The sequence below is a fragment of the Lutra lutra genome, chromosome X (genome assembly GCF_902655055.1).
Source record: "Lutra lutra chromosome X, mLutLut1.2, whole genome shotgun sequence".
Classification (NCBI taxonomy): Eukaryota; Metazoa; Chordata; class Mammalia; order Carnivora; family Mustelidae; genus Lutra; species Lutra lutra.
In genome coordinates this window covers 51,677,761-51,691,348 of record NC_062296.1, presented here as the reverse complement: position 1 = coordinate 51,691,348, position 13,588 = coordinate 51,677,761, and the positions used below count along the sequence as shown (strand labels likewise).

The following is a 13,588-nucleotide window of genomic DNA, read 5'->3' as shown; positions in this document are numbered from 1 at the left end:
GGCCGAGTGCTCTGGGAACGAGACTAAACCGGACCCACCCTACCCACAAGAGCCGCACTCTCAGATTGGTGCCATCGTGAGCACGGCGTCCTTAAGAGCTCCCAGGAGCCCCGCCCCCTTCCTGTTCTGGGGGCGTGACAGGGGACAAGGACCCCGAGACGGAGCTTCCTATTGGCTAAAAGGAGTAGGGTCGGCCTTGCGTTCGCCTGAGCAGGGGAGTAGACAGCCCAGCGGCCGCCGGGAGAGTCTATGCGCGCTGGACAGCAGTGGGAGGCGTGTGAGAATCGCACTGGCCGCAGACCTTCGGGTGCAATCGCCGGGGAGCTAGGACTCGGCGACGGGGCTGCGGAGCGACCCGGCCGAGGCTTCAGAAGCGCAAATCGATGGGACTATCTCGCTCCGCTGCGTCTTCCCGCTCTTCTGAGTACACTGAACGGGGCCCCCGCTGAAGTAGAAGCTGTCGGTGGGGCGCGCAGCCCAGAGTCCCAGTGTGGCCTGGAGGAACGGAGACCGTGCCAGGGCGACCCAGCCGGGAGCCCCCGGACTGAGCTCGCATTGTGGGGAGACTCCCACTTCTTCCAAGGGCCGTCGATCCCGGGACAGTCGAGGCGTCGGTGCGGCCACCGAGTCCTCAGTGGGGAGACCCAGTCAGGGAAAGGGCGCGCAGTCCCGAACAGTCTCGGGGAGCCCAGCGGAATCGGGCCGGATCACCGGGGGCGCAGAGCCCCCGTCGCGCCTCGTGCGGCGGAGAGACCAGAGGAGCGAGACCTCGGAGGCTGTGGCCCATGCCCGGGCTGGGGACGGCTGCCCAGTGAGTCCGCCTGGCCCGCCGGGCGGAGAAGAACGACGCCGAAGCCGGCGGGAGGGGAGCACTTCAAGGCCGGCGACTGCGGAGGATGGGCGCCTGAGCGGTTCAGAGCGCAGCGCAGCACGGGAAGGCGAGGCCAGTTTGCTGAGGAGGCGCCAGGGGATCCCAAGTGCAGCCTGCTCCTGGGAAGATGGCCCGGCCTGGGCAGCGTTGGCTTGGCAAGTGGCTTGTGGCGATGGTCGTGTTGGCACTGTGCCGGCTCGCCACGCCGCTGGCCAAGAACCTGGAGCCCGTGTCCTGGAGCTCCCTCAACCCCAAGTGAGTAACTTATTGGCTCAGGTCCCTGGGGGTGGGAGGCACTCCTGCAGGGTGAGGCCACGCGCCCCCGAGTGTGTGTGGGGAGGTGTTTCGAGGAGGAGCGGCGCCCCATTTTGTCTCTGGCGTTTTCGAGTGTGTTTTCCTGCGGGCGGGTGGGGCAGGGTGCGGCGGGGTGGGGTGGGGGGCACTTGGCTGGCTTGTGACCCCTTGGCTTCCGCGCTCTCTTCTTCGCACGTCCCGGATCAAGTCGGGATTGTCGCGCCTGGCGGAGCTGGGAGTCCGGGCGCTCGAGGGCGCCGAGAGCTGGGTGGGGGAGAGAACGCATTCCCCTATGGGGCCCCTGGGAACGTGGCGGTTTTCTCCGAGAGCCGCTTTAGGGGCGAGCTTGACCTGGGTGGGGGACGAGGCCGGAACACAGGTTTCTCGTTTGTTTGGCTGTGAAGGGACCACGGCTCGGGACTCCGCGCTTGGGGCGGGTGGCTGCGCCTGTATCCGCATTCGGGCTTCTCCCATTTCCATTTCTCTTTCTTCTCTCTTTGCTTCCCTAGCTTTTCGCTTTGCCGTCTCTTCTGGCCCTTCTTTTCTCCCTATCGGGGCCGTGGAAGGGCGGGCGCCGCTCCCAGGCTCACAAAGGCGGCCGGTGGAGAGGGGCGGAGTGGGAGAGGGATTTGTTGGGGAGGGGGGTTCGATCCAGCGCCCGTCGGGGGTCCAATGGAGCCAGCGGCAGAGCTTCGAGGGCCAGCCCAGGCAGAGTGGCGTCGGAGCTGGCGAGGGAGGGGGGGTGGGGATGGAAGGATTCCTGGCCAGGCGGGTCCCGGTGGCCCCCCGCCCTATGTCCCTCAGATTGGGAAGCTATGCTTAGCTTTTCCCAAGGGGTTGGGGATGTAGCTATGTAGAGGAGATCCTTTCTTTTCTTCCTCTTCTTTCCTCTTCACAATCCCCCCCACCCCCAAACAACACACACACCTTTTAGGGCGGTGGCTCGGTGGTTTCTGGGCTGTTAGTGAAGAGTCTGGGGCTGTGTAGTGACCTCTGGACCTTTTACTCTTTTGGCATTCAGGACTGGGGTTGGAATCCAGGGTCAAGATTGGTCTTCCTGTTTTGTGGAGGTCCTGGTGATGTGCAGATACCCCTACTTAGTGGGAAACTGGGGGGCTTTGGCCTGCCCTCTGCGCTCTCTGATTTTTGTATCTGTAATCTCTTTCCACTCTCCGGGGCTCCCCGGCTAACTTCCCGGGCTCCTGCCTGCCTTGGCCTCTTACATTCCAGGGACAGTGCATCTCTCAGCCCTGGAGTGGGAGAAGGCCGCTTCTCTATTTCTGTTCTTGGGTTAAGGTAGGGTCCTATTTACCGGTTTGTGGGATGGCTAAAACAAGGTCAGTGTAGAGGGTTCCGGAAAGGAAACAAGGTATAAGGAAAGTGATTGACAAGAATTTCTCTCCCACCCAGGAGCCAGACTGGGTGCAGCACTTTCCTAACAGCAGGGAGTTAAGATAGTCAGGGGGCCCTGAGCTGTTTAGCTCAAGGGAAAGGGTTGTGAAGAGCCCAGTTTCCCCCCACCCCCACCCCCTGCTTACAGGGGAGGTGTAGGCTGGAAATGCTCTCTCTCCAGTCAGGATAGCTGAAATCCGCCTGGGGTAGCCCATTATAGGGGCTCATGGGAGTGACCTAATTGCTCTCTCAGGTCTCTAACCAGAGATAGCAGGCAGCTCTGAAGCTGGAAAGGAGCCCTCCTGCAGAGTTGGAGGGGGGGGTGCTGGGAGAAACAAGATCTCTCTGAGCTTCTCCCTTTTTGTGTTTTGAGCCTTTAGTGCTGTGGACCAATTTCCAGGTTTTTTAGTTCCACCCACCTCACCATCCACTTCAGGCTGAGAGCAGGCATCTGGGTGCAGGGTGAGGACTCAGTAGGACTACGTAGGACCCGCACAAATTCTGTCCTGTAGTTGAGCAGATCCCAAGAATGGTGGGGGACTGATGCTCGTGCCTCTGCATGCCCCCCAGTTCCATCCATGCCCAGGGGTCTGTGTGTGTTGGTGCATGGGGGGCTGGGCGGGAGGTCAGGAGGGAGGCACTGCCCTCAGCTCCACAAGAGCTCCAGGGGCTGCTTCTGCCACCGCGCCCAACCTTCAGGCTGCCACAGCCTTTCAAATAAACAGTCTGTCTCTGTCTGTCTCTCCCTCTTTGCCTCCTGCACGAGTTCTCCCTCTCAGGTCTGTGTTGGTTCACCCTCTCACACCCTCTGTGAGCCTCACTCACCTCCCCTCTCCAGTGAGGCTCGCCCTGCTCTCCCTCTTTCTCACACTCCCTCTCACTCTTAGTCACTCTCTGCCTCTTTTTCTCAAGTCCTTTTGTTTCTCGCACATGCCCGTGCTCTCCCTCACAGGCTCATTTTCTCTCTTCCCTCCCCTCTTCCTCCCTGCTTTTGGTCCCTTTCCTCAGCCTTGTCAGGAGCTGGTACCCCCCTCCCCACTCAAATCTCCCAGTGCCTATAAACCTTGCTTAATTGCTTCCTTCTTGGGGAAAAGAAATCAAAATAAAGAAGTGGTGGGGCTGGGGGTTTGTTTCCAGGTTCCAGGGTGCATGCAGCCCCAGCCCTGACTGAGAGAGGGGAGCAGGAAGCGCTGACTTAAGACTTCCAGGCTCTTTCCCAGAATTGGTGCTGGGGTCTTTCAGCGTGAAAGTCTCTGGGTGGTAAGGGCTTCTGCCTCTCCTTTGCCCCTCTTGTCAGATTTGCCTGATGAGCATGGGGGGGTGGGCCGTAGGTTTAGTCCCACTACAGGTTGGGAGAAACCAGAGGGTATGCATGTGCTTGGTTGGGTTGGGGGCTGTGATGGAAGGTCCCAGAGTGGCCCCCTCCCCCTAGCCTCTTCCCCAGAGAGCTTGGGGCAGCCGGCAGGCCTCACACTTGAGTCCTCAGCCAAGTCCAGCTGCTGCAGTTCAGTCTCTCTGTCCCATTCTGACCCCTTCCTGCCCCCCACTCAGGTTCCCCCACCTCCGGGAGTGGGAATGTGCCTGAGATCACATTACACCTTCCCAAAACGGGGTGGGGGTGGGGGGATTCAGCTTGGTGTCCAGGACCCTTGACTCCAGCCAGCATGGGTGGGGGCAGCTGCAGACCCCAACCCAGGCTTGCCTGCTAGGAGCCAAAATGTTGGTCCCAGCCCCCTCACAGCTGTTCCAGTTCACAGTCCTGGGGAGGCCAGCTCAGGGGGCCCCTTTCCGGGGCGGCTAGAGACCTGACCTCTTCTACTCTGTGGCTGATTGGCCACAGGTGGGGGCTTGAGAGTGATGGGAACCCAGCAGCTCCTAAAGTTTCCTGTTCCCCTCCCTCCCCACCCCCACCCCAGGCAGTCGGGCCAAAGCAAGAAGGGCCTGTGAGGCTGGGTTGGGGGCTAAATGGAGGGTTCCCTGTTTCCCCTCAGGTTCTCCGCTGCCTCATCAGCTCAGGTGGATGGGGATGGACAGGCCCTGGACACTACTGTTTTCTGGGGTTGGGACTGTGGAAGGGGTGGGCCAGCCAGGAGGCTGCTTGTTGTCACTAAAACACCAGGTTTGGGGGAGGGTCCACTCTGTGATTATTGGGCAAGTTGTGGTGGGGGGCATTGCTCACCAGCCACATCCTGGATTCCTGGCCCTGGAATAGCAGCCCCTCCTGTGTGTGTTTTCATAGTGGGCATTTTGGGGTGGGGGTGCCAGCAGCCAGGAGTGGAAGCTCCTTTAGCTTCTTCTAAATGGTACTGTGTTTGGCAGGCCAACTTAACAGTCAGGCAGCACCTTTCTACTTACTTACAAAGCATCCTCCTATGTGAGTTCGTTGGTGGTTCCCATCAGCCCTTGGGAGTAGGAATTGCCCCCCTGCCCCCCGCCGCCTATTTCCAGATGAGAAGGCCTGTGCCTGGAAGAAGGAAGTGACTTGTCTAGACTCAGCTCACAGGGGGCAGAGCTTGCTGTATGCCATTCTTTCCATGCCATCCTGCTCCCTCGGGAGCTAGGAGAGAGAGGAATTCAAGGTGGGGTTTGGAAAGAGGAGCCGGCTCCCTGCCCCTGGGTTCCCCTCTTACCTCACAGGTGTGCGTGCATCTGTCCTTGTGACTCAGGCCCTGCCTGCGTGGGACGAGCAGTGTCCTGGCTTCCTCCTTCGATTTGGTTAGGTCTGCCTCTGAGGGCAGCCTGCTTCAGTCACCTGAACTCAGCAAGGTCAGCTCCTGCCTGGCACTCTCCCTTCTGAGCTCAGAGTGGTACCTTGGGTTCCTCTCTGGGCCAGGAGCCTCACTTCCTCTCAGGGATCCCACAGAAAGCAGACAACAAGGAAAGGGGTGTGAGCCCCCCTCCATTGGACCCAAGTATGAGCCTGGGAGGGCCGAGGGAGGGCAGAGTTCAGTGTAGGTGGGGAGGGTGACTTCCTCTGGGACTCTCCTGGCTTCTCTGCCTCCGACAGTGCTGTGTGTGTGCCAGGACCCAGCTGCTGTTCCTGCCCACCCACGCCTGGGCGGGCACTGCTGGGACACGCCAGGCCTGCTCCTGCCCTCGGGGGCTGGGTGGAGTTGGGGGAATGAAAGAGGAGCCTTTAATTTGGGGGCTCCCCACCCTTGCTGGGATGGGAGCAGACTTGAGCTTTGGCTTGGGGTCTGTCCTCCACTCGTCCTACCACTCTGTGGGTACAGGCACAGTGCCGCCGGGGTCCCCTGCATCAAGGCGGTGGCTGGAGTCTACTACCAAACTTGGACCGGTGCGGCCTGGGACTAGGCTCTCCCTTCGGCCACTCTTTGACCACAGATTTCTAGAGCCTGAGGGAAGGAAAGCATGAGCCTGGTGGAACATGGGCACCTTTCTGGACATGACCCCCATAGCTGCAAGCTGCCCCCACTGCAGATTGTTTGTGTTTGGGCAGAGAGGGGCTCAGCGGGACGAAGGAAGCAAGAGGGCAGTTAGCCTCTGACCAGGCTACTGCCCCAGACCCTTCAGTCTTCTCGCCTCCCAGGATTTGTAACTAGCAGTCATGGCGGCACTTCTCAGCTCAGCAGAAAGGCTGAGGGAGAGACTTGGGCTAGGGTGGAAGGGAAGAGTTAGGCCATAAGAAGGAGCTGGAATGCTCCAACAGCCTCCCCCAAGTCTTTTTCCTCCCTGGGGTGGCTCACTGGGGTCCTGGGGCTATCAGAAGCTGAGGAAGGAAGGCCTCAGGGGTTACCATGGTGACCTGCTTCAGGCTTCCTGCTGGGCCTTGTCAATCCCCTTATTTTCCAGAAAAGGGCTTTGTCTGGGGGTGGCCCCAGGCAAGAAAGCTTGGCCTGATAATAGTTTTTGAAAAGTGGGGGATGAAGAGTTTAACTTGGGGACAATCTCTTTGTCCTCCTCTCTTGCCCCTACTCCTAACCTGACATGTATGAGGGGAGACCTGCAGGGTCCCCCCACCCCCACCTGGATAGTATGACTAGTTTTGTACCTGGCTTCAGGCTTCGCCCTCGCTGGCTACACACCTGCCCCTTATGTCCCCTTGCCACTTTCCAGGGCTTCTCATAGGCCAAGAAGCAGTTCTGATGTTTGAGAAGATGCTGTGGAGGCACCATTATAGGGGATCAGGGTCAGGGAAGGCAGGTCTCATCAGGCTCCTCTCCCTTCTGCACTTTAGGGGAAGGTGAGTTTCCCTCTGCCAGCTGCTATGCAAATGAACTGATGAATATTCATGAAGTCTTTTGCTGAGGTTGAAGAGAGTCTGAGCGGTGTTAGGGGCCATAGTTCTTTTTTCTACCCCCTCCTCCATCCACTGTATAGACATCTGTTTCCTTGATGGCTCTGGATTCAAGGTAGAGCCCCCAGTAGCTGGAAGCCCTGTGTTTCAGATCCGGAGCTCCAGACCCTGAGCGGCCATAGATGTGCTTAGAACAGCTAAGCCCCCGGTGAGGAAGCCAGGGCCAAGTGGCACGAGAGGTGAGATGACCTGTACCCATTCGCATGCCCTCTGTGCACCTGCCATCACCTCCATGGAAGGTCTCGTTGAAGCGCAGCTCTGTGAGGAATCAGCCAAGGCTTTAGGTCTTCTTAGAGCCCTAGGGCTTAACATCCCGGCGGAGGGTAGCCTCCTCCAGTCAGCTTGGAGCACCTCTCTTCCATAGGAATGTTCAGCTAATCACACCGTCCCTCATATGAGGGACCTGGACTCAGTAGGTCTCGAAGGTTCCACTGGTTCTAAGAAGTTAGAAGTCATCGAATCCAGCTATCTGGGTGGACCCAGTGTGAGGCTGGGGAAATGAAAATGGCCTTGGGAATTATGGGGGCCTGGGGTGAGGCTGTTCCCTCTTCAGTGTTTATAGGGGCCTTCCTCCCATGCCTGCCTCCTTTTTGGCCCTCTAGAGTGCAGTAAATCCAGGTACTAAGGGAAAGACCTTCTTGTTGTGGTTTTTACCCTCCTGTAGAGGAAGATGGCAGGTTTCAGCTTGTCAAAGTCTCGTTTAACACAGAGGGAGGGCTGCCTTTCTTCATCTGCTTGGTCTAGACTCACCTCCTTGGGTATCATTTGCCTCCCTTGAGTGAGGGCCCTGAGCTCCCGGCAGGCCCTTGTACCTTGTGGTCCCCAGTGAGCAACAGGCCCCCAGGAAGTGGAGCCATGCTCTCCTGCTGTCAGCTCTGTTCCCTTGAAGTGCTACTTTCAACCCTCCATTGTCCTTGCTAGAAGGTCTGTCCCCAGTGGGATGCTTGTTGTGACACTTGAGGCCTTTCAGACTGGCCCCAGCTGAGCTTTTCCACCCCCTCTTCTGCTTCTCTCTACCAGTTGTGGGGCCAGTCACTGGCCTGGGGTTTGTGTTCTAGCCACTCCTGTCCATTCTTGCTCTGTGTTAACTTCTTATTTTCTTCCTCCTCCTCCCCCTGCCCCGCCAGGACCCACTTGCATTCTGCTCCTTCTGAGGAACCATCTCCTGTCAGATGAATTGTCTCCTTCCTCTCGCTGCTTCCAGCCCTTGCGGTTTGAGCCACCATCCTCCCACATAACCTACAGATAGCCTGGTACTGTCTGTTGCTAAAGCATGGATCCCTTTTACTTTTCTGACCCACAGCAGACAGAAAAATCCTCAAGGATGGGGTTGTAGCTTCTTTTCCTAGCCAGCCCCCGCCCTCGCCAAAAAACCCCAAGACTGGTGTCATAGGCATTTGCTGTTAGTATCTTGCCTCGTGGCAGACTAGACTGTTTCTAAGCAGGAGTCAAACCTGTTGGTACCTACTATGTGCTAGGCACTCTGCATGCACCACTGTACCTACTCCACGATCCTGGGGCAGGGGTGATGGATAGGGCTCTTACCACTGCCAGTTTATAAATGAAGAAGCTGAAACTCTGTGAGATCATACAGCTCATCCAAGGTCGCAGAGCTAGGAAGGGCCATGTCTGTCTGGTTCCGAAGTCTGTCTGCTTTCTCCTTCCTCCATGCTATTGCCTTGCTCCCAGCTCCAGCCTGCCCAGGCTCAGAAATGGCCAAGATAGCACCATGGTTTGACTGTGGGCTTACGTAAGGACAGAGTGATAGGGGTAGATGGGCTTGGGCAATTGCCCTCCCTCTGCTACTCCCTGGTCCCAGCCTTTAAAATTAGAAGATGAACCTGGCTCAGAAGGCATTTGGCCTGCTCCCTCAGGGTCTATAACAGGGACAGATGTGGAGGTGGAGGTATTAGAACACAGATGTGTGAGGTTCCTGGGACCATCTCTTACATGATCTGTTGTCGGTGTTTGGGCCATTTCTCCCCTCCGTCTGCTCTTTTTTAGGATTTAGACTAGTCAAGTTTGGGGACTCAGGTCCTCACGCTATGGGGGTTGGATGGGTCCCCCCCTAAGACACTGGGCTGTAGGGAGTGGGGAATGCTGTGTAGAGTCGCACCTCGCCAGAGACTACCCATTCCTCCTTGGTTCCAAGCAATGCCTATTCCTCTCTCACTATCAGGCCCAAGATTAGCAAGGATGGGAGAGAAGGCTTGGGTCTCAGACAGGTTGAGCTCCCCCAGTTGTAGTCTGGGAGCCACAGGGGTGGTGGCTAAGGCATGTGTGGGCTCGTTGTATGTTTGTGTGTGTGCATCTGCACACACACACACACACACGTGTACTGGGGAGATGGTAGCAGTGGCTCTGAAGGAATGTAAGTGTGACGGGGGAAGGAGGAGAACAGGGCCACCACCTCCAGGCAGCCCAAGTCTGACACCATTGGCCATGTCAGCCCCCTGCGGAAATGCCACATTAGGACAAAAGGCTCCCCCAGGTAGGCCGTGCCCCACCCTGCCAAGCAGTCAAAGCCTGGCAGCCTTGCCCATGGGCCACCCCTTCCACACCCTGCTGGCAGTGTGATTGTCTCTCCTCACCCCAGCCTGAGGATGGTAGGACGAGATACCTCTCCTTCCCATCTCCACCTAGCAGGCTCAGCCTGGCCTTCATGGTGTGCGCCCCCAATTCAGGGGAGGGCCCAGGACCCCCGACCCTGAGGCTGACTGTCTTCCCTTCTGGGCAGGTTCCTGAGTGGGAAGGGCCTGGTGATCTACCCAAAGATTGGAGACAAGCTGGACATCATCTGCCCCCGAGCGGAAGCAGGGCGGCCCTACGAGTACTATAAGCTGTACCTGGTGCGGCCCGAGCAGGCGGCTGCTTGCAGCACCGTGCTTGACCCCAATGTGCTGGTCACCTGCAATCGGCCAGAGCAGGAGATCCGCTTCACCATTAAGTTCCAGGAGTTCAGCCCCAACTACATGGGCCTGGAGTTCAAGAAGCACCATGATTACTACATTACCTGTGAGTCCCTTCCCATCATAGGGTTCTCTCTTACGTGGTAGCAGCAGAAGTTTCTAAGTAGTACAGTGAGCTAGCACATGGCCTGTCCTGGTCTGGACCCCTCTGAAGACCGGTGTGCTCTCCTTCCAACCCGGCCTGGGATTTCTGGCCCTAAAATTCACCAAGTGGGTGGCTGCCAGTCCCCTTTGCTCTAGAAGTTGGGTGGGGGAAGACTTCTAATTTGTGGTGCCCACCTGAAGTTCTCATTTTCTGGGCCTGCCTCAGGTCTAATCTCGGGAATGGCAGAGTTGTCAGAACTCTTTGGGATCAGCTGGCAGTTGGGCCTTTCTCATCATGAGAAATTGGCCCCAAGATGTGAAGGAGCTTCTTGCCCCATGTCACTCAGGGAGTTAGGGACAGTATTGGGACTCCAGCCCGGTTCACCTGACTGGGTTCCTTCCAGTCTGTGCAGGAGCCTCCCCCATGATTCTGGTTCTGATTGTTTTGCCTCTGAGCAACATGGCCCAAAGAGAAGATGCCTTAGTGTCCACTGAGAAAGAAGGGCTAAGGCCTGGTCATGATTAAGGAGTAGCATCCTTGGGGGAAGCGCTAGTCTCTGATGTGGGCTGGGTCCGGGGCTGGCTACTCTGTTCCCAGTGCAAGGGAGACAGGCAGAAAGGTTCGCAGGTAGGTGGGAACTGCTTGCCACCCTCTCCAACTCCCAGTTCTGTTCTTATGGGATAAGACAGCACTAGGATTTCTAGGTAGTGTGGGCAGACCTTTCTCTCCTGCTGACTTCTCTGGCTTCTTGCTACAGCTACATCCAATGGGAGCCTGGAGGGACTGGAAAACCGGGAGGGAGGCGTGTGCCGTACACGCACCATGAAGATCGTCATGAAGGTTGGGCAAGGTGAGTGCCCGGTGTGAGGGCTCCCCAGTTGAGCCTTTGCAACAGATGTCCCTGGCTGGGTATGGGTGCTTTCGGGAGTAGGGGAGGGGCAATAGGGTAAGAGTATCTGAGGTCTGACTTATAGGTCACTGTTGGCTTGTGCTAGATGATTGAGGTCCCTGGCTCACCCGTCCTCTCCCCACCCCCAGACCCCAATGCTGTGACGCCTGAGCAGCTGACCACCAGCCGGCCCAGCAAGGAGGCAGACAACACTATTAAGATGGCCACGCAGGCCCCCAGCGGCCGGGGTTCCCTGGGTGACTCTGACGGCAAGCATGGTGAGTGCTGTGGGTGTCTCCCAGAAGGGCAGAAGCCATTGCTTGGCCACCCTTTCAGGCCCTGTCTCTGAAGCGAGGCAGGACGGGGCCCAGCCAGGAATGGGCAGTGTGTCCCTGGGACCCGTGGCCAACCACGTCTCCCCTCCCTCCTCCTTCCTCAGAGACTGTGAACCAGGAAGAGAAAAGCGGCCCTGGGGCAAGCGGAGGTGGCAGTGGGGACGCCGACAGCTTCTTCAACTCCAAGGTGGCATTGTTCGCAGCCGTTGGCGCTGGCTGTGTCATCTTCCTGCTTATCATCATCTTCCTGACAGTTCTGTTACTCAAGCTGCGCAAACGGCACCGGAAGCACACCCAGCAGCGGGCGCCCGCCCTCTCCCTCAGTACCCTGGCCAGTCCCAAGGTGGGCAGTGGCACGGCGGGCACCGAGCCCAGCGACATCATCATCCCTTTACGGACTACAGAGAACAACTACTGCCCCCACTACGAGAAGGTGAGTGGGGACTACGGGCACCCCGTCTACATCGTCCAGGAGATGCCACCCCAGAGCCCAGCGAACATCTACTACAAGGTCTGAGGGCCCAGCGCAGCCTCAGGTCCCCGAGAGACAGTTGGCCAGGACTGCACCTCTCCTTTCTCCCCCACACTCCCTCCCCTGACCAGCTGTGCCCACCTTTGTATTTAGTTTTGTAGTTTCTTGGCTTTTATAATCCCCCTTTTGCCCTGCCCCCTGGGCTTCGGAGGGGGGTGCTTGTGCCCCCAGCCCCCACGCTCTTGTGCCTTCCCCCTCTGGCCAGGCCTCTGGGCTCTGCAGGGGCGCCCCTTCTTGGAGGGCAGGGTTGGACGCTGATGGACAGCAGGCAGGAAGATGCCCCCCCGGCTCTGCCCCCCTTTCCCCTTCCCCCCTTTCCCAGGACTGTTTGTCCGCTATGATCACTGTTTTTAATGTTTTTGTGTTCATTTTTTAGCTGTCAACTCATTTTCATCTGTTTTTTAAAGAAAAATGGAAAATGTAAAAGCAGCCCCTCCTTGGGCTTTCTGAGCCTGGCCCGGCCCAGTTTAAGGGAACAAGGGCAGGATGTGGCCAGCCAGGAAGCATAGGATGGTATCTCTTTTATAAACTCCTTGGTGTTTGGGGGAGGGGTGGCTTGGCCAGAGCTATTCTTGTCCAGGAGGGAAGATGAGAGTGCCATTGGGCAAAGCATCTCACCCTGCCCTCCTGACCCTCCTTCTACAAAGCTGATCTTGGCAATGGGGTAGTGGCTGCCACCCTTCCACCCCCCCCCCAAAAAAAAATCTCTTCCTTGTGGGATTCTTGGGCATCTCCTGCCTCCCTCACTCTCACGGTAATTAACGTCTTAATTGGCTGTTGCCTGGGGAACAGGAGAGCTGCTGCAGGCAAATGACCTCATGGGGGTGGAGGGAGGTGAGGTGCCCAGGTGGCTATTTGCCCTGCAGAGCTGGGAGTTCCCCCTCCCCCTCCCCGCCCTCTTCTCTTCTCACCTTTGGCATCCTTTGGCCTAGTGGGAAACAGAGGCCCAGGGCAGGGACCTAAGCGGGTATAAAGCCAGGTGGCCTGCTCCTTTTCTGGGCTCTAGCACAGGCAGGTGCCCCCCTCAGCCCAGCTTCCACTGGCCCCTCCAATCTTGGGCCAGGGCCTGGAAAGAGGAAGAGGCTGCCCAGGGCTGGGCCAGCACGCCGTGCACTTTGACCCCGGCTCCTTGCCAGCACGGCTGCTAACAGACTGCCACTGGAGTGCGCTTTGTAGGCGCTCCCCAAGTGGCCATGGGGAAGGAGCTGGGCCTATCACCACCCACCTCTACACTGCCTCCTGGCCAGCTGCCCACCCCAGTGCCAGGTGGGAAAGGGAGCGAAACAGCCAGCCCCTTCCAGGTGGCAGTCGGAAGGGTTTTTTGTTTTTGTTTCTGTTGCCATTTGTGTAAATACTAGTCTTTTTGGAAGAAATAATGTAAAGATGTTTTGTATAAACTCTGAATTATTTTCTTGTTGCTTTTTTCTTAGAAAAAAAATGAGAACTAAAAAAAAAAATTAACCACATGGAGAAATGGGTGTAAAATGGTGTCATGATATTGGGGAATGAGGTGTGAGTATGTGAGTGTTTGTGTGTGAGTGTGAGAGAGAGAGAGAGAGAGATTGAGAGAGGGAGAGAGAAAGATTTCCTGTGCCCAAATCACTGACAATCTGGGCCGGTATGGGAAAAGGGTGGCTTTCCTAGTGGAGCAAGCTGTTTCAGGTGACCTAGGCCTGTCCTATTTTCCCCGACCCCCCACCCCAAGTTCCTCTGCCCTCTTGTTCTGCTGGAGCCTGCAGCCCTTTCTCCCTGTCTGTCCCATCACCTCTGTGGCACAGGCCATGAGCATCTGCCCAGTCTGTCATTAGGCTCTGCTAGAGAGAGTTGATGGGGCAGGGGGTGTTCCCATGGAGACCTGGGTGTGTCCACAGGCACTGCCACCACCTGGCTGGAGCTACATCTG

At 57.6% G+C, this 13,588-nt stretch overlaps 1 protein-coding gene across 1 annotated transcript; it reads left to right on the top strand.

Annotated features, from left to right (window-relative positions):
• Positions 1-221: 221 nt before the first annotated feature.
• On the top strand, positions 222-12,372 carry EFNB1 (ephrin B1). Its single transcript, XM_047716299.1, has 5 exons — positions 222-1,126; positions 9,613-9,890; positions 10,687-10,779; positions 10,968-11,096; positions 11,258-12,372. The coding sequence occupies exons 1-5, from the start codon at positions 999-1,001 to the stop codon at positions 11,668-11,670; spliced, it is 1,041 nt and encodes a 346-aa protein (XP_047572255.1). The 5' UTR covers positions 222-998; the 3' UTR covers positions 11,671-12,372.
• Positions 12,373-13,588: the final 1,216 nt, after the last annotated feature.

What these genes read in the sequence shown, in the direction of transcription:
- EFNB1 (XM_047716299.1), top strand. Translation starts at nt 999, where the DNA reads ATGGCCCGGCCTGGGCAGCGTTGGCTTGGCAAGTGGCTTGTGGCGATG. An exon ending in CGTCATGAAGGTTGGGCAAG is followed by an intron (nt 10,780 to 10,967) that starts GTGAGTGCCCGG and finishes CCCCACCCCCAG; the next exon opens with ACCCCAATGCTGTGACGCCT. An exon ending in TGACTCTGACGGCAAGCATG is followed by an intron (nt 11,097 to 11,257) that starts GTGAGTGCTGTG and finishes CTCCTTCCTCAG; the next exon opens with AGACTGTGAACCAGGAAGAG.